Consider the following 23,886-nt stretch of genomic DNA (forward strand, 5'->3'; position numbering starts at 1 on the left):
CGCAGGTTCGCCGTTCTGGTCCCGGTGAGTCGGTGGACTCCGAGCTCAGCGAGTTCCACCCTACTAACCCTTATGGGTCAGGGGTCAGGTGGCTCAGCTCCAGGAGAGGCGCCTCGGCGCCCTTATTCACCGCCAGGGCGTCCCAAACCGATGACGTACTTTCGGGACTCCCGCTGCATCATGGGGGCTGTAGTTCCGCCGGGGGCCGGTCCGGGCTGGGGTGGGCGGGACCACGAGCTGTCAAGGGAAAAAGAAACCAAGGGCGTAGGTTAGAGGTTCCCGCTCTTCTCTTTCGTTTGTTGCCCTAGAGCCCGACCCCAAGAGCCAGAGCCTGTCTGCTCTGCAATCCACGCTTGCGTTTGGTAATTGTAGAGAAGAGCTCTCAAGAGAAATTCAGGAAGCACGCCTGAGCCTGCCGCCCTTCAACTGACTTTGAGGAAGTAAAAATAGCAACAGTCACTGAGCAGGGTACCCAGGGTTTATCGTTCTAACCTTCACAGCAGCCCCAGCTGGCTCAGAGGGGAGATTACCCCAGCTCACATATGGCAGCTTACTAGGCCTCATTATGTGCCAGGCATTGGGACACAGCAGTAAACAGGCTCCTGGTGGCCTCAGCGACGGCAGAGAAGGCTCCAAGGCTGTGCTCTCCAGTATGGTAGCCCCTACCCATGTGCCACAAGCAAGCTCCTGAAATGTGGCCAGTGCAAACTGAGATGTGTAAGACTCAGTAGGAAAAGGAATGTCAACCATCTCATATTTTTATGTTGTGTGTAATGATATAATATTTTTGGATAAATTGGGTTAAATGATATATATGACTAAAATGAAGTTCACCTGTTCCCTTCTACTCTTTAAAACGGGGCTACTAAAAAATCTAAAATTACACAACTGGCTCACTGTGATATTGTGGTTTATAATAATAACTATTTATTTGGTCTTCATTCACTGTTCCTGCCACAGAGCTCCTAAATACCTGGTAATTACCTATATAAGAGCCACAGGGGCATCATTTGTTATATTTAGTTTTGTCCTCTGTTTCTGAAATACCTTCAGAGCTATTCAGATAAAGGTGAAATGACTGTCTTTTATGAATCATACCTTTCAGCCACAGCTGAATTTATGTTAATGAGACAACTTTTGGAATGCTCCTAAGGATGGGGGCTGGTTGCCAGGGAAACCCAATCACTTGATTAGAGAGGTTGAAACTTCCAGCCCTACCACCCTGCTCCACCTCCTGAGAGAGGAGTTGGAGATTGACTTGATTATTAATGGTCAATGATTTAATCAACTGTGTCTATATTCCCAGTAAAAGAAAAATTCTCGTCACAGAAAGAATTCAGATACAGGGAGGTTAAAGAAAAGCAAGAATTTATTTAAGCAAAAGTACGCTCTCAAGAAGGAAATGGCAACCCGCTCCAGTATTCTTGCCTGGGGAATCCCATGGACAGAGGAACCTGGTGGGCTACAGTCCATGGGGTCGCAAAGAGTCGGACATGACTGAGTGACTATGGCTCATCAATCACGCTCTCAAAGGGAGAGTAGACACAGGCAAGTAGCTTCCCTGAGTTTTCTTAGCAAGCCAGTTATGTGGTACATACAAATGAAAGGGTGGAATATTCATTTGGAACTGCAGGCTTGGGGGTCATATTCCCTGATTTTCACCCCAGCTTCACTTTCCAGAGGGGAGGAGGGATTTTTGTCCTCACTTAGCCTTGATTGAAAGTGTTGTGGCATCAGTATGTAATGGGTACTTCTTGTCTGCAAGGCTGATTTTATTGTAATGAGAACATAATGAGCAACAGGTTAGGTTTAGACACCAGAGATTCCCGCCTTTTCTCACCTTTGTCTGCCTCCAGTGCACTTATCACCCCAAAATGTGTGGAGGTTCCTGCTTTTCTTTGTCTGACCATTACAGATGTGTTGTTTCCTGCCATCTGGCTCGCACTTTCTCTGCTGATATCTAGCTACCTGCATGCTTTAATACCTACATAATGAGGTCTTCATAAAAAGCCCTGAACTACAGTCTAGAGAGCTTCCAGGTTAGTGAACACATGGAGCTGCTGGGAGGTGGGTGCACCCAGAAATAGCATGGAAACTCATCACTCCTTCCCACATACCTTGTCCTATGTATCTTTCATCCAACTGTCCTTTTTATTAAATTTTTTATTCATTTATTTAATTTTGGCTGTGCTGGGTCTTCGTTGCTGCACAGGCTTTTTCTCTAGTTGCAGCAAGTGGGAGCTACTCTCTAGTTGCAGCATGCAGACTTCTCATTGTGGTGGCTTCTCTTGTGGCAGAGCACAGGTTCTAGGCATGAGGACTTCAGTACTTGCAGCTCTTGGGTTCTAGTGAATGGCCTCAGTAGTTGTGGCACACAGGCTTAGTTGCTCTGCAGCATGTGGAATCTTCCTGGACTAGGGATCGAACCTGTGTCCCATGCACTGGCAGGCAGATTCTTATCCACTGTGACACCAGGAAAGTCCTGTGCTATGCTGCGCTCTGTCACTTTAGTCGTATCCAACTCTTTGCGACCCCATGGACGCTGGGCTCCTCTGTCCATGGGATTCTCCAGGCAAAATACTAGAGTGGACTGCCATGTCCTTACCCAGGGGATCTTCCCAACCCAGGGATCAAACCTGCATCTCTTGTGTCTTCTGCATTGCGGGCAGATTTTTTACCCACTGAGCCATTTGGGAAACCCATGGAAAGTCCTAGCTGTTCTTAAGTGATATCCTTTTATAATAAACCAGTAATCTAGTAGGTAAACTATTTTCCTGAATTCTGTGAGCCAATGTAGTAAATTTAGTCATACTTGAGAGGGGAGGGATCATGGGAATCTAGTTTATAAATGGTTAGTCAGAAGCACAAGTGACAACTTGGACTTGCTATTAGCATTTGGAGTGGGGACAGTCTGGTGGGACTGAGCCCTTAGTCTATGGGATCTGATGCTTTGTTGTTGTTCAGCCATTCAGTCATGTCTGACTCTTTCGACCCCATGGACGGCAGCACACCAGGCTTCCCTGTCCTTCACCATCTCCTGGAGCTTGCTCAAACTCATATCCATTGGGTTGGTGATGCCGTCCAACCATCTTGTTCTCTGTTGTCCCTTTCTCTTCCTGCCTTCAATCTTTCCCAGCGTCAGGGTCTTTTCTAATGAGTTGTTTCTTTGCAGCAGGTGGCCTAAGATTGGAGCTTCAGCCTCAGCATCAGTCCTTCCAGTGAATATTCAGGGTTGATTTCCTTTAGGATTGACTGGTTTGATCTCTTTACAGCCCAAGGAACTCAAGAGTCTTCTCTAAGACCATAGTTCAAAAGCATCAATTCTTCAGCACTCAGCCTTCTTTATAGTGTCAAAATTGAGTTAAATTTGTAGGACACCCTTTCTGTGTCTACTCAGAATTGGAGGATTGCTTGGTGTGGGGAAAACCCAGACACATTTGGTGACCAGAAGTGTCATAAGTGGAGTATTGTGTGGAGTTTAAGGAAAAACACTCAGATTTATGGTTCATATTATACAGTAGTTCCTTGGTATCAGCAGGGGATTGGTTCCAGGATCTCCCTCAGGTACCACAATCCTCAGATGCTCAAGTCCCTTATATAAAATGGCATAGAACAGCTCCCTCCATGTGCAAATAGGTATTTGGGTATGGAAAGCCAACATTGTCTCTACTGGACTATACCCTGACTGCACTGCTGTAGGGTATAATCTTGCCACAGATACCTCAATAGACAAATTGTTTGCCTCTGGACCAACGTTTTTCATACTTTTCATGGGACTGAAATTAAAAGACACTTGCTCCTTGGAAGAAAAGCCATGACAAACCTAGACAGCATATTAAAAAGCAGAGACATCACTTTGCCAACCAAGGTCCATATAGTCAAAGCTGTGGTTTTTCTAGTAATCATGTATGGATGTGAGAATTGGACCATTAAGAAGGCCAAGCAACAAAGAATTGATACTTTCAAACTGTGGTGCTAGAGAATACTCTTGAGAGTCCCTTGAACAACAAGGAGATCCAACCAGTCAATCCTAAAGGCAATCCACCCTGAATATTCATTGGAAGGACTGATGGTGAAGCTGAAGCTCCAATACTTTGGCCACCTGATGCGAACAGCCAACTCATTAGAAAAAGACCATGATGCTGGGAAAGATTGAGGGCAGGAGGAGAACAGAGTGACAGCGGATGAGATGGTTGGATGGCATCATCAACTCAATGGATATGAATTTAAGCAAACTCCAGGAGATAGTGAAGGACAGGAAAGCCTGGTGTGTTGCAGTCCATGGGGTTGCAAAGAGTTGGACATGACTTAGCAATTGAATAACAACTAGACCAGCTTATCAGCTCCCAGTGAGGTCAGAAGGAGCTCTTCCACCCTTTCTGTCCTAACTGAACTAGTAGCCTCCCCTCTTGAGAGTCAGACTTTGGACTGTGAGGCCACACCCAGACCCTCTGCCTCCAAACCTGTTCTCCTACCTTGTAGAGCAGCTGTCTCTTTGCTTCCTCCTCCAAACTCCCTGGCTAAGGGAACTGTCCGTTCTCCAAGGGCATGAAATAAATTCCATTTCCCTTCTTTGAGGAGGCCTGAAGGTTCTCCCTCCTAAGCATCTGTCCTGTCCATTTCTTCCTGGAGCTCTGGCCAAGGTGCTGGTCACTTGCTTGAGCCACTGCACAAGCCTTGGAATCCTTCCCCAGCCTTCTAGCATAAGCCTCCAACCAGCACCCTACTTTCTCTCTGAAGCATTGCATCAAGCTCTGAGGCCTCCAATGACCAGACTCCCTCAACTTGGCTGATGGTGTGATTGTGGGGGCACAGGGCAGGGGTGGGGTACAATTGCAGGACATCTCTTCCACATTACCTATTTCTATTTTGACGGACATTTCCACAGTGGACATGAATTGCATTTGGCATTGGAAAAAGGTTAACACTTAAAAGCAACCCTAAGACACACACTTGTATAGCACAGACCAGTTCAGAAAGGACACCCAAGAAACTGAATAGACATGTCACTTCTGGGGAGAACAAGAAAGCTGGGGGTCAGAGGTGGGAAAGAGATTAAGATTTGCACTGTTTGAATTCACAGTGCATGAACTGCATGCATGCTCAGTTGCTTCAGTCACGTCTGACTCTTTGCAACCCTATAAACTGTAGCCTGCCAGACTCCTCTGTCCATGGGATTCTCCAGGCAAGAATACTGGAGTGGCTGCTATTCCCTTCTCCAGGGGGATCTTCCTGACCCAGGGTTTGTACTCCCGTCTCTTAGGTCTCCTGCATTGACAGGCGGGTTCTTTACCACTAGCGCTACCTGGGAAGCCCCTTCACCATGGGTTATTTTAAAAACAAAAACTTATTTTTAAAGAGAAGGGATAAATTAGGGATTTGGGATTAACAGATAACACAACTATTGTTTTTTACAAGGACTGACTGTAAAGCACAGGGGACTATATTCAATATCTTGTTATAATCTGTTGTTGTTGTTCAGTCACTAAGTCATGTCTGACTCTTTTGTGACCCTACGCTCCTTTGTCCATGGGATTTCCCATGCAGGAATACTGGAGTGGGTTGCCATTTTATTCTCCAGAGGATCTTCCCAACCTAGGGATCAAACCTATGTCTCCTGCTTGGTAGGCAGATTCTTTACCACTGAGCCACCAGGGAAGCCCAGTAGCCTATAGTGGAAAAGTGTATATAATGGAATCACTTTGCTGTATACCTGAAAAATGTAAATGAATTATACTTCAACTTTTTAATTAAAAAAAAACTATCTCCTTAGGACACATATGAAAAACCCCTGAATGATTCCAACTAAATAAAGTCCAACTCTCCTTAGCCACAGAAAATGGGTTTTGCAATCTGATCCCCTCCACATCACCCATACCAGCCAACCTGCTTCTCAGTCCCACCTATGTCTTGACAGCTCCATCTCCTAACCTGGAGAATGTCTCTACCTATTAGAAACCTCCTCCCCCTCCAAGGCCCAGCTTAAATGGCATCTGCTAGCAGGCTTCTTGGCTTCCCCGTGGCTCAGTCGGTAAGGAGTCTGCCTGCAATGCAGGAAACCCAGGTTCGATCCCTGGATTGGGAAGATAGCTTCGAGAATGAAATGGCAACTCACTCCTGTATTCTTGCCTGGAGAATACCATGGACAGAGGAGCCTGGCAGACTACAGTCCATGGGGTCTCAAGAGTCGGACATGACTTAACGACTTAAAGCACCACCAGCAGGCTTCTCAGTCTCAGCACCACTGGTATTGGGGTCAAGTCTTTGTTGGCAGCCAGGATGTCTTGTAGGATGTCTAGGATCATTCCTGGCCCCAACCCACTACTGCCAGCAGCATTCCAACCCCCTTCCCAGGTTGTGACCACCTCAAATCCCTTTAGACATTGCCAAATGGCCCTTGGGGGGCAAAAATCACCTAGAAAAACTAAGCTCCCCACAGTTCTTACAGCCATTGTGACATTTATCACCCTGGGTTCACAGTGAACTGCATTTTGTTTTTTTTCTGTCCCCATCTGTGACTAGAGGGTACCTAGAAGGTGGGGGTGGGGCAGGGACCAGATTTCTACTGAAATCATATTCAAATCCCCATCCTTACCACTTACTTCTGTGACTTTAGGTCAATTACTTGGCCCCTCCAAGCCTACATTTCCTCATCTATAAAAAGGCAATGCTAGTCCCCACCCCAGAAGACTTCGTGCTGAGTGCCTGACATGCATGATGGCCAGCCCACAGCAGGGGTGGACAGAGACTGGCACTTATTAATAAATGGGCTTCCCTGGTGGCTCAAGTAGTAAAGAATCTGCCTGCAATGCGGGAGACCCAGATTGAATCCCTGGGTCAAGATCCCCTGGAGAAGGGACTGGCTACCCACTCCAGCATTCTTGCCTGGAGAATCCCATGGACAGAGGCTCCAGTCCGTGGGGTCACAAAGAGTCAGACAAAACCGAGCAACTAACACTTCATAACATTAATAAATGCCTTGATGTGTTACAGATGCTACAAATCTGCCCAGGGTGTGGCAGGACCACCAGAAGTTCTCTGTTCCCTGATGTTCATGTGTGCAGGAAGGGTGGTCAGCAAAGGCTTCAGAGGAGAGTGACACCTGGTTTGGATCTTGGGAGATGACACCATGCGCCCCAGGTAGCAGGGCCTGGCTCACATGGAGGGTTTATGAAATATACAAATGAGACAGAGACCACATGTGACTTGGTGTGAGAAACAAGTCACCCAATCTGCTGACACCGCCAGCCTTCCTCACTATTAAAACCTCTCCCTGCAGACACCCGCCTTGACACGTGCACACCCACCTACCCCAGCATCTCCCACTCAGTGGTTTGAATGACCTTTAATAGGAACGCTGTTTCTGTCTGTCCCTCTCTCCAGAGGCATCCAGGACAGGATGACATAGTGCAGTGTGCAGATACACCACTCCCTGCTCTGCCCCACCCCCAGCAAAGGTCAAGCAGAGGATGGAGCTGCGACATCCATGCACTTCCTGTCTCCCAGGAGGTTTTCTGAGTCACCATCTCCAAGGGACAGCGTTCTGCTCCCATGATAGGAGCCAGGGAGGATGGGGCTGCTGCAGTCCCACGGTCATGTGGGGACTTGAGTCTGACCCAGGTCTCAGTATCAACCCTGGAGCAGAAGGCCCCTGAGGCTGCAGCTCTGCTGGGGAGAAGCTCTGGGGTGTGACTTCTCACCCCTAGAGTCTCTCTGGGCAGCTGGGTCAGCCCCTGTTGTGCTCAAGCACTGCCCCCTGGAAGAAGCAGAGGAAGTGGGACTGGGTTTTTCAGGAAGATGGGTGAGAAAAGACCAGTTGCTACAAAGCAGTGAAAGTGAACAGTTTTTCCCTGGAAGACATCCAGAGCACCAGGAAGGTCCCAGCCAAGGAGCTATGCTCTGCCTCTGTCTGGCCTGCGGCCCCGTCTTTCCGAAGGTGGCTCAAAAGCAGTGAGAGGTCAAGAGCCTGGAGGCTGGATCCCGTTCCCTGGGCCCCGAGGCGCCGGAGGCTGCTGGGCAGTGGTTGTTGACCAAGAGGAAAAGGTCTGTGGTGGCCGCTCCCAGCCAGTTAGGGATCGACGAAGGAGACTGCGATGTAGCGGGTGCCTTTGGTGGTGGGGAGCCCCTCGTGGTAGTGCGTGAGTCGCCCGGGGTGCATCAGGGTCCAGCCCTTCCGTGGGGCTCGGATGGAGCAGTTGTAGCGCAGGAACCGACAGCCCCCGCCCTGCGAGACAGGAAGTGTGGATTCCCCAACAGGAAGTGCCAGTTCCCCAACGGACACCGGGCTCTCCCCCCACCCCCACCCCTATTCTCCCATCTGAGCCATCACAGCCAAGGGGCCCCTCAGTACAGCCTGCCTGGGGATGCCCTGTGGAGCAACAGCCATGAGCTGCCTAAGGAAGACACTCAGCAAAGAGCAAGGAATCAGAAGCACTGGCCTTGGAGGCAGGCAGCACTGGGCAGTGACTCTGTGACCAACCTGAACCTCAGTTTGCCCTTCTGGAAAATGGACATTAAACTGTACAGAGTTGTGAGAATTAAATGAGAAGATACAAGTAAGAGCTAGCTTAGGGCTGGGTTTCTCAACCTTAGCACTATGGACATGTTGGGTCAGATAATTATTTTTTAATTGTGGCAAATACACATAACATAAACTTTACCATCATAATCATTCTCAAGTATACAATGATAATAAGTACATTTACACTGCTGTACAGTTATCATCACATGGGCCAGATAATCTTTCTTATGGGGGAGCTGTCCTGGGTACCCCTGGCTTCTACCAAGAGATGCCAATAGTACCCTCATAGTTGTGACAACTGAAAATGTCTTCAGTTATCGCCAGTGTCTGCTGAGAGGGAATCACTGTCCCCTATGAAAACCCCTGATATATTGTAAACTCTCAAAAAAATGATAGGTGTTTTATGGGTGTCCTTCACAATGCCTGCCCAGGGCTGAGTCCCTAGAAGCTTTTATAAATAGTAACTTGGGACTTCCCCTGCGGTCTAGTGGTTAAGACTTTGCTGTTCAACGCAGAGGATGTGAGTTAGATTCCTGGTTAGGGAACTAAGATCCCACATACCTCATGGCCAAAAAACAAAAACAAAACATAAAGCAAAAACAATATTGTAACAAATTCCACAAAGACTCTTAAAAGAAAATAGCAGCTTAAGGAGTAAATGGTGAATAAATGGCTATCTCTCTAGCTGATCACACCTAGAGGCCCTTCCTTGGGGCCCTGAGGCCCCCAACTACTCCCTCCGCACTCTCATGTCTTCCTGGTTTCCCCATCCCCCTCTCTGGTCACAAGCCTGTGCCCCACACCTACTCTAATCTTGTCCTGCCATTCCCAAAGCTGCCCTCTTATTTCAAGAGTGATGAAAACCCTAAACTTTTTATTACTAATAGCTATTATTTTCCTTGATTACTTATTATGGATTCACATAAGCAATTACCTGGATGAGCTCATTTAATTCTCACAATTCTACAGAGGGGTCCTCTAGGTTTTCCCATCTAAGATATGAGGGAAATGCTAAGAAACATACCTGGTTACATGTTACACAGAGCTGGTGAGAGGGAGGTAGGACCCAAGCCCAGCCAGTCTGGCCCCCAGACATCCCGAATCCTTGCTCTGTTGTATCTAAAGCTTTCTCCCCCCAACCAAATTGTGCTCTGAGCCCACCTCTTCTAAGAAGCCGTCTCCACGCACCAGGCACCTTCTCTCTAGGGTTCTCTGGCACTGGCATACCCTGACTGGCCACTCTGTGAGCTGCTTACTCCCGTCAGCCCTGGCCCTGGCCCGCCCCTGGCCCAAGATGCCCCCTGCTCACCTCATAATCCACTCCAACCCGGTTCAGGGCGATGTTGATGGTGAAGGTGGAGGCGTCGTGGTGTGGCACCAGCGAGGGCTGCTCATCGGGCTTGTAGCGGACGACAAAGGCCAGGTCGAATTGGGCCTGCGCCAAGGAAGTGGGACAAGAGAACTGGAGTTAGAGAGAGGCCCCCAAATGCTGGGAGAGGCAGGGGTGCACAGAAGGGACCCCTCATCCAATCGCTGCAAAGTCGACCAAGACAGCAGATCTGCTTATGCTGTGTTCTCCAGCATCTGGCACAGACAAGTTTCTCAATTAAAACATGGGGTGGAAGGGAAGGAAAAGTAAAGAAAGGGAGGACGTGGAGGGAGGAAGGAAGAGCAGGAGAAGAAGATGAAGAGAAGAGAGGAAATAAACGTAACCCTCACGACTCTTTCTGGTTGGTGATTCCTTGGGGGCAAGGCCCTGGCACACTCAAAGCAGGTGTTTGGAGAAAACCAGGGTAAACAAGGAGGAGGTGACTGAGTGAAGGAGGGCAAAAGTCAAAAGAGGCAGCCAGACACACGAGGGAGGGAGCTAAAGGAATGCGCATGCCAGCCAGCTAACACGGGCTTATATGAGCCTCTAGAGTAGGATTTAAGTACACAGAGGAGGATGCAAAGAAGTGAGTCCTGGCTGGAGGCAGAGTGGCCTCCCCTTACCAACTAGATGACTCCCGAGGCCCCGCCCACAGTATCCGCCTCCCGAGGCCCCACCTTCCGGGGGCCTAGCCTCACCTCTGAAGGGAGGAGACGCCACTCCTGGAGACTAAATATTCAGTAAACTCTCCCCCAAGCCTGGAACGCCTTCCTCCCCTCCCCCAACCACTCCACCCCACACCCTCATCCCGGTTGCACCCCAGTCGCGCCCACCCTGGTGTAGTAGCCCGGGTAGAGTTTCTCCGTCATGGGGGCGATGTACTCCACCAGGAACTTGTGCCACTCCCGCTCAAAGTTGATCTGGTTCATGTGGATGTCGATGGTTGGCACGTTTTCGTAGCCACCCTGGATGCGGTTGTCCTAGACGTGACCAAGGAGAATTTGGTAAGCAGAATTCTAAGATCTAACCCCCTAACACACACCATGAAATTCCAGCTCCCTGGTATAGTGCGTGTTGTTTCAGTCGTGTCTGCCTCTGTGTGACCCCACGGACTGTAGCCTGCCAGGCTCCTCTGTCCATGGGATTTTCCAGGCAAGAATACTGAAGTGGGCTGCATGCCCTCCTCCAAGGGATCTTCCCGACCCAGGGATAGAACCCTTGACGTCTCCTGTGTCTTCAGCATGGCAGGTGGATTCTTTACCCCTGAGCCACCCAGGAAGCCCCCCTGGTGTACATGCTCTGTCTAAATTCCCTCCCTTTGACCTGTGAACCTGATGGGGTAAGGTTAGGTTACAGGACAAAAGTGAAGGGATTCAGGAGATGTAATTAATGTAATGTCTACTGCCTTTGGGTTCATCCAGAGGGAGATCATCTCAGGTGGGCCTTCAAGGAGGGTTTGGAAGACAGAGATTTTGTGTCCTGCTGGCCCAGAAAAAGCAAGCTGCCTGAAATGATGCAGCTGCAAGGATGTGAGTTCTGTCACATGAGCTTGGAAAAGGACCCCAAGCTTCAGATGGGAGCCCAGTCCCGGATGACACCAGGGCTGCAGCCTTGTGAGACACTGAGCCGGACTCCCAACCCACAGAGACTGGGAGATAATAAACGGGTATTGTTTTAAGCTGATAAGCTTTGTGGTGATTTGTTACACAGCACAGAAAACCAACGCAGAGGCCACAGGTTAGTTGGGGTACTAGAGCCCCAGTGCTGGCTGGGTCACTGGAGCACAAGAGTTCACCAGACCCCACATGTGGGCTATTTGAGTTACTGGGTTCTGGAGATGAGCTCTGGCACCAAGTATGTCAGTTGGGCAGACCCATGAACCATGCTTAGTCCAGCTGCTAGCCCAGATGTTAGCTGGTCCCAGCGGCATATAGGCCCAGGGGTTCATGTGCCTTTAAAAATGGTTCCTGAACTTTCTAAGAGGCTTGCAGGTATGAATTCCTCGTTCAGGCAAGGCACAGCCTATCACATGCACCATGCCCCTTGCTTCTTAACACTGGTGTCTGGTGATCTTAACACTGCTGTTGCTTCCAAATCCTTCTGCATCCCACATTATCTCATTCCTCCCCATCTCCATGCCCAATCTGGGGAAGGAAGAGAAATCATTCTAATGACACACCAGGAACTGGAAACCTAGCAATTCAAGACAAAGGCAGCTCTAAGTCACCCAGCAGCAATGGCAACTTGAAGACCAACATTCCATCCCATTTCTCACTCCCTCTACTCCTAAGTGTCTGCAGGTACCCCTGCCAATGCCCCCATCTCTAGGAGTCCCAGAGAGGTTGGCTAGCTTGTCAAGAAAAGAGCCCCGAGGGCAGGCATGGGGAAGGGGCAGCATCCCACCATCGCAGTCCAGGCATCTGGACCCCCACCTTGTTATCTCCCAGGGACCACTGGCCGTAGTGCTCCATCTCTTCCACCAGCTCATCACAGGCCGTCTCCGTGAAGATGGGGAACCAGTAGACGTCCGGGCAAGGCTGAGGAGGGCGGGGATTCAGTCACAGGGTCCAGAGAAGCATCACTTCGTCCTCCCGCTGCCCCCACGGCCCTCTGCAGACCCCACTGCAGGCAAGGCCCCTCATGTGGCCTATGTCAGTCCCAAACCCCAGTCTGTGAGCCCTCCGTGTCTCCACAAGTGTCCCCAGGGAACAGGAGCTCAGCAGGCTGCTGAAGGGAGGAGGAACCAGAGCTCAGAGCTGGCCCTTCTCAGCCAAGGTCACAGAGTTGCCTAAGCCTGGAAAGGAATATGCAGATCCAGGGAGCAGAGGCCCACAGACTCCAGGAGAAGCAGAGAAGGAAGCATCTGTTTCTCATTCTAGGCCCACAGTCCACAGCTGAGACCACAATTGGGGACATTTTCTTCTTTCCTGCTCTGGCCAGGGAAGATGCCTCAGGCCCCTCCACCCCCGAAGACTCCAGCTGCAAAGTGCCATCAAGATGCAGGGGCACCCCACTGCACGTTCCCTTGCCCCATGCAGCACCAGAGCACAGGAAGGGGGCTCCTGCTCCTCCCCCAGGTCAGCTGGTCTTGTTGCTCTGCCGTCTGTCCCCTGCAGCCGCTGCAGGGTGTAAATCCAGCAGCTTTGTTCACAGAGGGCGCTGGGGCCTTACCATCTCCACCATCTTCCCCGCCAAGGCCTTGGTGTAGTTCTCGTGGATGTATTTCTCCTTCCAGTCCTGTGGGGAGAGGGGGAGCTGGGTCCTCGGGCCAGCCTGGGCCAGCTGGGACTCACCTGCATGGGCTGTTCCAAGAGGGAGTTCTGCCCCCCAGGCCCGGTGGGGTGCGGGAGCATTGGGGGTGGGAGTGGGGGAGCCTGTATGCGCCTCTGCCCGCTGGGTCATGTGAGCTGTTTGGGCGCACAAGTATGTCCATGGGAGTCCATGTTTGCATGTGAGTGTACATGTATAGGTCCTCCTGCAGGTATGTGCCTGTGCCCACATCAGCCACAGGCTTGAACATCTAGTGATGCTGTCAGGACTTCCTCCTCCTCTGATCAGCACAGCACCCTCAGAGGTGAGGCAGGCTGGGATAGCACGCCCATTTTAGAGCTGAGATAACTGAGGCCCCATAGATTCTGGACAAAAGATAACGGAAGGACTAAACAACCTCCACTGCCACTTCTCAAGAGCCAAGAGCAAAATCAGGGTACTGAGCATGCCCCCTGCACTCAACACCAGAGGGCAAAACACTTAAGCTGTTGTTCCACCTGGACCCCTGGACACAACCCAACTCTCACCCTATACAGGGAACAAGCTCACCCCTCCTCAGGAAGAGAGTGGGCAAGGGAGCCTGACGTTAGTTCTCACTCCCCACTGCTGCAGAAGGGGCCCCAGTAAAGCCTTGCCTGGAAAAAAAAGATAACCGAGGCCCCAAAGGCGGACAGGTTTAACTGTCACAGCTGATGGACCACAAACCTCAGCCTCTAACTCCAGGTCCCTCCTCCACCAGATGGCGCTGCCTCGAGAGACACTCTCCTCTCCACAGTGGAATCCTGCCTGACAAGCCCTCTGGGGTGGAGCGAGCCAGGGGGGACCATGGGGTCCCAGCCCAGCCAAGGTCAGGCTCTGGGAGGGAGATGCCTCAGGTCACAGGATCACTAGAGGTCCCTTTTGTTCCCATGCCTGCCCACCCACCCGGGGCCTCACCTCGGGGTTGCTGAACACCTCCCAGAGGTCGTTGTGGAGGTGGGTGGTCTGGTAGCTGTCCAGGGAAAGCAGGTGGCCAAAGGAGTGCCGGTTGGTCAGGAACATGAACACATCCTGGGGAGAAGAGGCTGGATGGAAGAGAGCCTCCCTTCTCCTGCACACCCCACCCCTGGCGTGGGCAAAACTGAAGCCTCCTCTACCCACCATATTTAAATTCACAACCCAGTGTGGGTCACTCCATTTCCCAAGTGCCCAAGGCCTGAGGCAATCAAGGAAGACTTCCTGGAGGACTGAACAGGAGTGAAAGAATGAGCGTGCAAAAGAAAAGGATGGAGTTCTGATCCTGGAGTGAGTTGTGGGCACAAGGAAAACATCATCCCGCTGTCTCATTAAAAAAAAAAAATAACCACAAAATAGTATCGAGTGGGGCACAGGGAAATAGTAAGGGCATCTCTTGGGCATATTACTTGGAGTAAAGGTGGAAAGTTCAGTTTTCTCTGGGCTCTGTCAAAATGTACATAAAAGAGATTGTGTAGGGCTTCCCTGGTGGCTCAGTGGTAAAGAATCCACCTGCCAATGCAGGAGATGTGGGTTCAATCCCTGGTCCGGGAAAATCCCACAGGCCATGGAGCAATGAAGCCTGTGTGCCACAACTATTGAGCCTGTGCTCCAGAGCCTGGGAGCCACAAGAAGAGAGGCCATTGCAATGAGAAGACCAGGCACTGCAACTAGAGAGCGGCCCCTGCTCACTGCATCTAGAGGAAAGCCCGCACAGCAATGAAGACCCAGCACAGCCACAAATAAACACAAATTTTAAAAAAGATAAAGACAGTGTGATAACTGGGTCTGCTAAAATGATCCTACAGACCCCGAGGGGCAGCCCTCATGCCTGGGGCCCCAAGTGCCCCCACCAGGGCCTGGCAGCCTGTAAGCAGTCCTGCTGGGATCTCAGAAGCCACAGGGCCCACGGGAACAAGGTAACTCATCTTCCCCATCAACGGGGCCTCTCCTGACTGCCCAGCCCAGCTAACCTGCTGCCGGATGTTGGCACAGAAGGCCATGTCGGGGTCCAGCTTGCTGTGGTGGAACAGGTCTGTCTCCTGCAACTCAGCCCGCAGGGCGCTTCCCTTGATCAGGTAGACGTTTGAGATGTAGGGTACATTCCAGACACCCCTAAGGGAGAGAGGGGAAGATGGAGGGGGTCACAGGCAATGGTGTGGAATTATAGGCTGGGGGTCAGGGGTCAGACGAGGGGGAAGTCACAGGCTGGGAGGGCAGGATGGTGCTGATTTGATTCCCCTACTCTGGGCACATGGCCCCAGGATAATTGTCAGGAAGTCCTTCTGTGTGTCTGACTGCAGTCTTCCTTGCTTTAGTTCAGCAGGAATTTGAGCACAACGAGGACAGGAATACTGGGGGAGGCGAGGCCAGGTGGAAGACAGAGGAGGGTGTCCCCCCATCCTGCAGGTACTCACACACGCCGCCCCTGCACGATGTCCACGTAGTCCTCGGAGCGGGCGTAGTAGCCATCTGCACTCAGTGCCCCCCAGAAGTTCGACCACAGCCTCCCATGGCGGGTCATCAATGGGGTGATAACGTTCCTGGGGAAGGGAGCATCTCAGAGGGAGTCCCTCTGCCTGAGGGGAGGTTGGGGCAGGTCCAGGTGTGGGGAAGGGGAGGGAGAGTGCCTTCAACCTGCAAGGACCTCCCTGGAGTAGGGCCTGGGGTGGGGTCTGGCCCATCTGGTGCCAGCTCCCCCTGCCCCTCACAGAGCAGCCAGGAAAGGCACAGAGGAGGAGGGGTGGGGGTAGGGGGTGGGACAGCTTGGAGCTTGGAGCCAGGAGGTGGAGAACATCCTAGACTAAATCAAGGTAGCCAGGACTTCCCTGGCAGCACAGTGGATAAGAAATCCACCTGCCAATGCAGGAGACACAGGTTCGATCCCTGGTCCAGGAAGGTCCCATATGCCGCAGAGCGACTAAGCCTGAGCACCACAACTACTGAGCCTGTGCTCTAGAGCCCATGAGTCACAACTACTGAGGCTGCGGGGTGCAACTACCGAAGCCCATGCGCCTACAGCCTGTGCTTTGCAATAAGAGAAGCCACTGCAATGAGAAGCCTGTGCACTGCAGAAAGAGTAGCCCTCACTCACCGCAACTAGAGAATGTGTGTGTGTGTGTGTGTAAAGACAAGATAGCCAGGCTGGGAACAGCCCAGGGTCACAGGTGAGGCCAATGTGGAGGAGGAGACAGGCAGGGGAGGGGCCCCCACCCCAAGCCCAGACTCGGGTCCAGGGCCATCGTGAGCCCTGAGGGCCTGCCTGCCAGCCGGCCGCGGCCAGCCCACAGCCTCACTTGTTCTGCTCGATCAGCAGCCGCAGGGTTTTGGGCTCAGTCAGGGCCACGTCGGCATCCACGCTGAAGTAGTAAGTGCAGCCACGGTCCTGCCGGCACAAGTCCCTGTGGGAGGGAACACAGGGTCGTTGGGGTCAGGGTGCTGGTGCCCACCTCCCCACCACCCAGGATCCCTGAACCTGCAGTCCCCATCGCTGCCCACATCTGTCATCACCAGGTACCAGCCAAGGGTCTTTAGGGAGCTCAGGTCAGCCCTGCTGCAGGCTGGCACCAGCCGCCTCGAGGTCCCTCCCGACTCTGAGACCCAACCCCTGGACTACAAAGCTGTCAAGACAAGGCCCAGAGCCTGGCATCTGGCAGCCAGTGCCCTGGAAACCTGGGCATTGGGGAGAGCAGGCCCACAGACAGGTCCTTACACTGCTCTGTGCTATGGGTAAACTGGCTGTGCCTTTCCAGAGGACAGTCTGGCAACCTACACCAAAAGCTTTAAAAATCTCACACTAGGTAAAATCAGTCAGACAGAGAAGACAAATGTCATATGATATCACCTGCATGTGGAATCTAAAAAAATAACACAAACCAACATATTTACAAGACAGAAATAGACTCACAGACATAGAAAATAAAAACACAGTTACTAAAGTGGAAAAGGGGGAAGGGGAAGAGATAAATTAGGAGTATGGGATTAACAGATACACACTAATATACAAAAAATAAACAACAAGGATTTACTGTCCAGCACAGTAAATAATGGCCCCATAGCACCGAGCAGTGTAGGAACCTGCCTGTGGGCCTGCTCTCCCCAGTGCCAAGGCTTTCAGGGCACTGGGTGCCAGATGCCAGAAAGATAATGATATTCAATACCTTGTAATAACCTTTAATAGAAAAGAATCCGAAGTTGTACACCTGAAACTAGCACAATATTGTAAATCAGTAATAGTTAAAATTTTCTTAAAAATCTATGTTCTTTCTGTTTACTGGTGCCAGGCTCAGCAAACTATGGAGCACAGTGCAAATCCAGCCCACTGCCTGGGGTTTTGACCCTTTTCTCTTTTTTGACTGTGCTATGCGCCATGCGGGATCTTAGTTCCCTGACCAGGGATCGAACTCGTGCCCCTCTGCAGTGGAAGCATGGAGTCTTAACCACTGGACCACTAAAAGAATCCCCAGGAACTTTTGTCAAATTACTTTATTGACGTATAGTTGATTCACAATGCTAATTTCTGCTATAGAGCCAAGTGATTCAGTTGTACATATATATATATACACAGACATTTTTTCATATTCCTTTCCATCATGGTTTATCACAGGATATTGAATATAGTTCCCTGTGCTACACAGTAGGACCTTGTTTTTCCATTCTCTATGTAACAGTTTGCATCTGCTAATCCCAAACTCCCAGTCCATCCCTCTCCCACCCCATGGCAATCACAAATCTGTAAGAACAGTTTCACATTTCTAAATGGGTGGGGAAAATAAAAATCAAAAGAAGTCATGTGAAAATCATATGCACTTCAAATTTCAGTGTTGATAAAGAAAATGTTATTGGAGCACAGCCACGCTCATTCATGCTCTAATAGCCAGGCTGAGTGGTCACGGCAGAGCCCTCAAAGCCAACTTACATAGATTTACTAGCTGGTCCTTTATAAGGAGTTTGCCAATCTCGGATCTGCACTTTCTAACTCTTTTATAGTCAACACAAATTAAACTTGTTTATTTCCATCATAAAGGAAAAAAATCAGAGGCTGTTTCTCCAATTGTCAGCATTTATCTCCTCTGGCCTCCAGTCCTTCCTCTGTCTCTCCTTTGCTTCTCCTTTGCTCAGCCCTCCCCAGGAGCATTGAGGTTGACTCAACGGTTTCCCCATTTGAGAGATGAGAACACCAAGGTCAAGGGAGGGGCAGGACTTGCTGGAGACCACATAGCCTTCTGAACCTCTGTCTCCCCGCCCGGGGCTCCTGATTACCTGGCCCCTCCGCCATGACCCTCAACTCACGCGCCCATGTTCCTGGCGTCTGCGTTGGCCACCCGCACCTCGGGGCCCACCAGTTTCACAGACTGGTACTCATCGCCGTGCTCTGCCAGGAACTGCTCCACCTGAGCCTTGTGGTGCTGCTCCTGGGGGCAAAGGGATGGAGGCTTAGGATGAGGCTCCACCCCCTGGGACCACAGCGTCTTCTGCTGCCCCAGGCTGCTCCCTCTCATTGCTGGCGCATCCCCGGCCACTTGCTGGAACTTGCTCCCTGGAACTCTGCCATCGTCAGACCTTCTGCCTGGAGTGCCCTTCCTGGCCAGCCTCTGATCGTGCGCGCATGCTAAGTCACTCCAGTCGTGTCTGAATCTTTGTGACCCCTGGACTATAGGCCACCAAGCTCCTCCACACATGGGATTCTCCAAGCAAGAATACTGGAGTGGGCTGCCATTTCCTCGATACTCTCAAACCAGAGATCGAACCTACATTTCTTATGTCTCCTGCATTGGCAGGTGGGTTCTTTACCACTAGTGCCACCTGGGAAGCCAGCCTCTGACCATCCTCCCCTGACTAGACCAGGTCTACAGGCCTCTTAAAAGCCTCTGTCACCAGGACAGCGCCCCTCACCCCACAGGCCCCACATCAGTCACTGATGACCAGTTCTGCTGGTCCCAGGTATGGCCCAGAGTTTGCTATAAAACACTCCAGGTAATGTTCAAACGGCACTTGGAAAAAGTTTATACCTGGAGCCCCTTGCATGGGGAAAAAGGAAGAGCAGGGTGTTTAAAAACAAACCCAGGGTTCGGAGCGAAGCCTGGATCTGCTCCAGTGAGCTGCATGGCCTTGGACAAGTCACTTCACCTGTCTCAGCTTCAGTTTCCTCCCTTGTAAAATGGGAGGGCAATCCTGTCTCCCCATGGGGTCACTGCAAGGAGTTGACAAGTCAGACAAGAGCACACAGTAGGTCCTCGAAGACCATCTGGGACAATTCTCTTTTTCTACACAAAGTCACAATTTATGCGCATGAGGTTTGATGACTCCAGGGAATCTGGGAGCCTCCCAAGGGCAGGGTCTACAACCTCCTCCTGTTTTCAGGAAGGACAGTTGAATGTCTGTGAGACAGACAAGCTGAGCTGAGTCGGGGCCCACAGGTCCCTGGAGGTGGGGTGCAGACAGTCAGGGCCACGAGGTCTCGGAAGAGGGTGACTATAGACAGGGCAGCTAAGACTCTATGGAAGACAAAGAGCTTTGACAGCAGGCAGGACTTAAGAGCATGTTTGGCTTCTCTCAGCAAAAGCTGAGATGTGGGACTTTATCCTGCTGGAATGGAGAGGCTGGCGAGGCAGGGAGCTCAGAATACTTATTCCAGGCCTGGATTCACAAAGTAGAAGGCCTTCAGGTGCCCCTTGACTCCTCAGAATGTATTATACTCAAGGAATGAAAACCAATTTAACTATCACCAGATCGAATCAGGAAAGACTGGGACTCCTCTGGCGGTCCAGTGGTTAAGACTCAGCACTTCCACTGCATGGGACACAGGTTTGATCCCTGGTCGGGGAACTAAGATCCCACATGTCCTGCAGCTTGGCCAAAAAAAAAGGGGGGGAGGAATGAAAGACTGACTGGAGCAGGAAGGGAAATAACAATAACGACGTCAGCTAAGAGCACCTACTATGTGCTTCCTATTCATCAGGCGCTTGTCTTCACGCTTCAGAGGTCAACTTGTTTAATCCTATGTGGCCAGCACTAATAGTATCCCTATTGAATAGACCTAATAGATGAGAAAACTGAAGCCCAGAGAGGTTGAATAAGATGCCCAAGGTCATATAAGCAGTGATATTGGGGTTCAAACCCAGCCGGTCTGACTGCAAAGTCAACCCAGTGCTTGGGAATACAGCCTACTTCCCACTTCCATCTGGCCCAGATAACCCTGGTTCGGTCACTTCCTCAGAGGTCTCAGGGCATCTTGCAAGGGTGGACCCTCGACCCAAACCACATGGTGAGCCCACCAAGAGCCTGCTACTCACGTGGTTGTGAATGAAAAGCCTCAACCGTTTTTGGGGGTAGTGGAGGCGCAAGAGCCGCTGGAAGAACAGGGACAGGAACGGGGTGGGCTGTTCGATGAACACGCCGACCAGAACAGCAGGCAGAGCTTCATCCTGCAGGGAGAGAGGGCAGCACAAGAGTCCAGCCATGTCCAGCCATGGAGTGGCTGCTGAGCCCTGAGGATGGCCAGAGGGACTAGAAGTCAGAGGCTTTGCAGGACTTAGCAGGAAAGGGGCCTGGGCAGGAGCTCCGAGCAGCGTGTGCAGGGGGCAGGGACGGGACCAGCAGGGATGCAGCTGGAGGCTGTCTCTACAGGGGACAGGTGCAGCGTGAGCCCAGACTCTAGCCAGGACAGGCTGACAGCACACTGTCAGAGAGCTTGGCTGGCATGAGGTCTGAGATGGACCATGAATGAGGAGCAAGGTTCATGGGATGGGGAGAGGGCTACAAGGGCCCCTGAAGGACCAGGCAGAAGAAACCAGAACTTAGGCTTCCCAGGAAGCCAGAGCCATGTGCAATCTGAGAAGGCTTTCAGGAGGAGGTGCCTGGGTGAGGACGAGGAGGAAGGTGACCGCTTTAGGGCCCACCAGAGATGACAGAGTCTCTTCCAGAACCCCTCCCCTTCTCCCACTCCGAGGACAGAGCCCCGGGGCCCAGCAGCCTCACCCCGATGCCCTTGAGGCTGCGCAGGCCCTCGTCACACACAGCGCACCCCGTCTCGAAGGTCCAGAAGCGCGGGATGTAGTTGCCCAAGTAGTTCAGCTGCAGCTGTCGGGAGACGAGGGATATGACTGAAACCAGGCCAGCCCCACTCCTGCCCCAGCCACCACCAAGGAGGGGGGCCTGCACCCCAGCCCTCTGCCCTCCCAAAGAGGGCAGGAATGTGGCTTTGTTGGGGGCAGGTCTTGGAAAGTATATCCACCCTTGGAGATGACCAAAGCTGGTCTGAGCAGGGCAGAGGGAGGACACAGACTTTGGTGCTGCCTCATCTGTGACCGCCTGTGTGTGCTAAGTTGCTTCAGTCGTGTCCGACTCTGTAACCCCATAGACTGTAGCCTGCCAGGCTCCTCTGTCCATGGGATTCTCCAGGCAACAATACTAGAGTGGGTTGCCATGCCCTCCTTCCAGAGGATCATCCCAACCCAGGGTCTGAACCTGCCGCGTCTCCTGCGTCTTCTGCATTGGCAGACGGGTTCTTTACCACTAGTGCCACCTGGAAAGCCCTGTGGACCTCCTGGGAGCGTGTAAAATACAGATTCCTCGGCGCCCCCCCTGCAGACATTTCAAAACTGCAGCTCTTGGGTGGGTGGCGCTAGTGGTAAAGAACCCACTTGCCAATGCAGGAGACACAAGAGACGTGGATTCAATCCCTGGGGGTTGGGAAGATCCCCTGGAGGAGGGCATTGCAACCCACTCCGGTATTCTTTCCTGGAAAATCCCATGGACAGAGGAGCCTGGCAGGCCACAGCCCATGGGGCCACAATGAGGGGGACACAACTGAGCAACTAAGCACACACGCACTTGGGCGGCGTCAGGAAACCTGCATTTAAACACACTCCCCTTCCCCTCCCATCCACCTGATTCTGAAGGAGTGGTTGAGGACCACACTCCTAGAAACCAGTTGGGATCCAGGGGCCTGTCCCTCAAGGGCCAGGGGAGGCTGGCCTGCACCCCTGCCCCTCCTGCAGCTCTGGGAGAATAGGGAACATTCTGTCCTGTTCAGGGCTGGCGGGGCCTCACGCCTTGGTGCAAACATGCAATGTTTGTTGAATGTAGGAACAAGTCTGCCCTGGGGTGGCAGAGTACAGATGACTCAAGGCAGCCCCGCCTGGGCCTGATGGAGACAGTGCCTCCTCTGTGGTCCAGCACAGACAGACAGGGCATCACTGGCCGTGCGGGTACAGAGAGGCAGCACCATCCTGAACTCAGATGTGAGGACAGAGGCAGTGAGCGTGTCCCAGGTAGGTGGCCCCAAACCCAAGGGAAGCTTGGGGTCACAGTGAGAGCACAACCCCGGATTCTGGATCTCTCCCCCCACGACTCTCCCCTGGGGCTGGGGCCCCTCCCTACCTTGGTGGGCCCGTTGCCATGAATCAGGACTGGGAGGGTGTCGTAGGCCAGGTTCCTCGCTCTCACTTGGCCCATTTCAAACTTGAGCACGACCTCATCTGTGGGTCAGAAAACAGAGACCTGTCCAGCATCAGGCCCAGAGGCCAAGTTCTGGGCTCCGACCCAGACAGTCTGCACATAAGACAGCAGGTAGGACTGCTCTGTCTGACAGTTATAAAATGCAGACGGGCCTTTTCCCAGAGGCCTGAGAAGACGCCTGGCACGGAGGCCTTTTGTGGTGAGTGATCATGTGAGGGGAGCCCCTCTGTGCAAGCCCCTGACCCACCCAAGAAGCAGTCTGGACCCAGCTTCTTAACCGAGGCTCATGAACTCCCAGAACCCACAGACGAAAGGGTGTGATGTCTCTGCACCTCGCTGGGATGGGACCCAGAGCTCTCCTCAGACTCTCAAAGGGGTCCATTTACCCCCATTAAATCACCAATCAACGATCTGGTCCAACTTCTCTTTTCTAAGGGTGGGAAAACAGACGCCCGAGGGTATGTGTTTGTGTCTTGCCTGAGGTCATCCAGCAAAATAGTGGCAAAGCAACGTCATCACCAGCCACTGACTTGGGACCAGGCCAAGAGCATTTGTGGTTTCAAGTGTCAAGCAGCCTCTCTGCTTCCCATGTCATCCATCAACTCCCTGCCCCCAGCTCAGGAAGTCTTCACTTGGGAGGTGGGAGAGCAGGGGAAGGAGGTGAAGTAGGCTCACCTTGAAGGACCAGGGACGCAGGGCAGGGATGGGGTACCCACTGAGTGCATCACCCAGCCCCTCCCAGTCTGAGCCCTGGTGTCCCGCAGGTTCTCTGGACTGACCTTCTGGCCCTCCTTTCTTCATCCCCAAAGAGACATAGCTCTGCCCCCAGAGAAAATCCCAGCACAACAGCTGAGAGGAACCTCCTTGGCTGGAATCCTCATCTCCTTACCACTCCTCTCAGGATCCCCCTCCCTGTCGGGGCTGCTCACCCAAGGCTCCATCCAAATTCTGGAAGATTCGGCAACGGTGGTCCAGGGTGATATTGATCTGCTCCTGTAGGAAAGAGGGCATTGGACTGCACCAGGAACAAGCCCTGGCAGTGGACAGGGCTCCATCACCCAGTGTGGGGAGCCAGCCCTCCCACTTCTGCCACTTCCTCTCCCTCCATCCGCTTTTCCCCGTCACATCAGGGCAGCTAGGATCCCTGGGAAGCCAGTCAGTGGCCAAGCCCCTGGGATTTACTGCTGTAGCACCTTTATTCACGAGAACTAGAGACTCTCTGAACTGGAAAGAATCTAAGGGGACAGCTGGTTCAACAACAGCCGTTGTG

The 23,886-nt window shown here is 52.0% G+C and overlaps 1 protein-coding gene across 1 annotated transcript in view; it reads right to left on the minus strand.

Annotated features, from left to right (window-relative positions):
- Nucleotides 1-7,330: 7,330 nt before the first annotated feature.
- PLOD1 (procollagen-lysine,2-oxoglutarate 5-dioxygenase 1) overlaps nt 7,331-23,886 on the minus strand; it is a 29,486-nt gene continuing 12,930 nt past the window's right edge. The window contains exons 6-19 of the mRNA XM_061382690.1: nt 23,546-23,609; nt 22,539-22,636; nt 21,135-21,236; nt 20,450-20,581; nt 18,447-18,568; nt 16,451-16,555; nt 15,572-15,697; nt 15,128-15,269; nt 14,097-14,210; nt 13,062-13,127; nt 12,323-12,427; nt 10,724-10,870; nt 9,831-9,956; nt 7,331-8,224 (exon numbers count right to left, since the gene is read on the minus strand). Of these exons, the coding sequence (XP_061238674.1) occupies nt 8,069-8,224; nt 9,831-9,956; nt 10,724-10,870; nt 12,323-12,427; nt 13,062-13,127; nt 14,097-14,210; nt 15,128-15,269; nt 15,572-15,697; nt 16,451-16,555; nt 18,447-18,568; nt 20,450-20,581; nt 21,135-21,236; nt 22,539-22,636; nt 23,546-23,609 (1,605 nt within the window). The 3' untranslated portion in view covers nt 7,331-8,068. The remainder of the gene's footprint in view (nt 8,225-9,830; nt 9,957-10,723; nt 10,871-12,322; nt 12,428-13,061; nt 13,128-14,096; nt 14,211-15,127; nt 15,270-15,571; nt 15,698-16,450; nt 16,556-18,446; nt 18,569-20,449; nt 20,582-21,134; nt 21,237-22,538; nt 22,637-23,545; nt 23,610-23,886) is intronic.

Source organism: Bos javanicus, chromosome 16 (assembly GCF_032452875.1).
Source record: "Bos javanicus breed banteng chromosome 16, ARS-OSU_banteng_1.0, whole genome shotgun sequence".
Classification (NCBI taxonomy): Eukaryota; Metazoa; Chordata; class Mammalia; order Artiodactyla; family Bovidae; genus Bos; species Bos javanicus.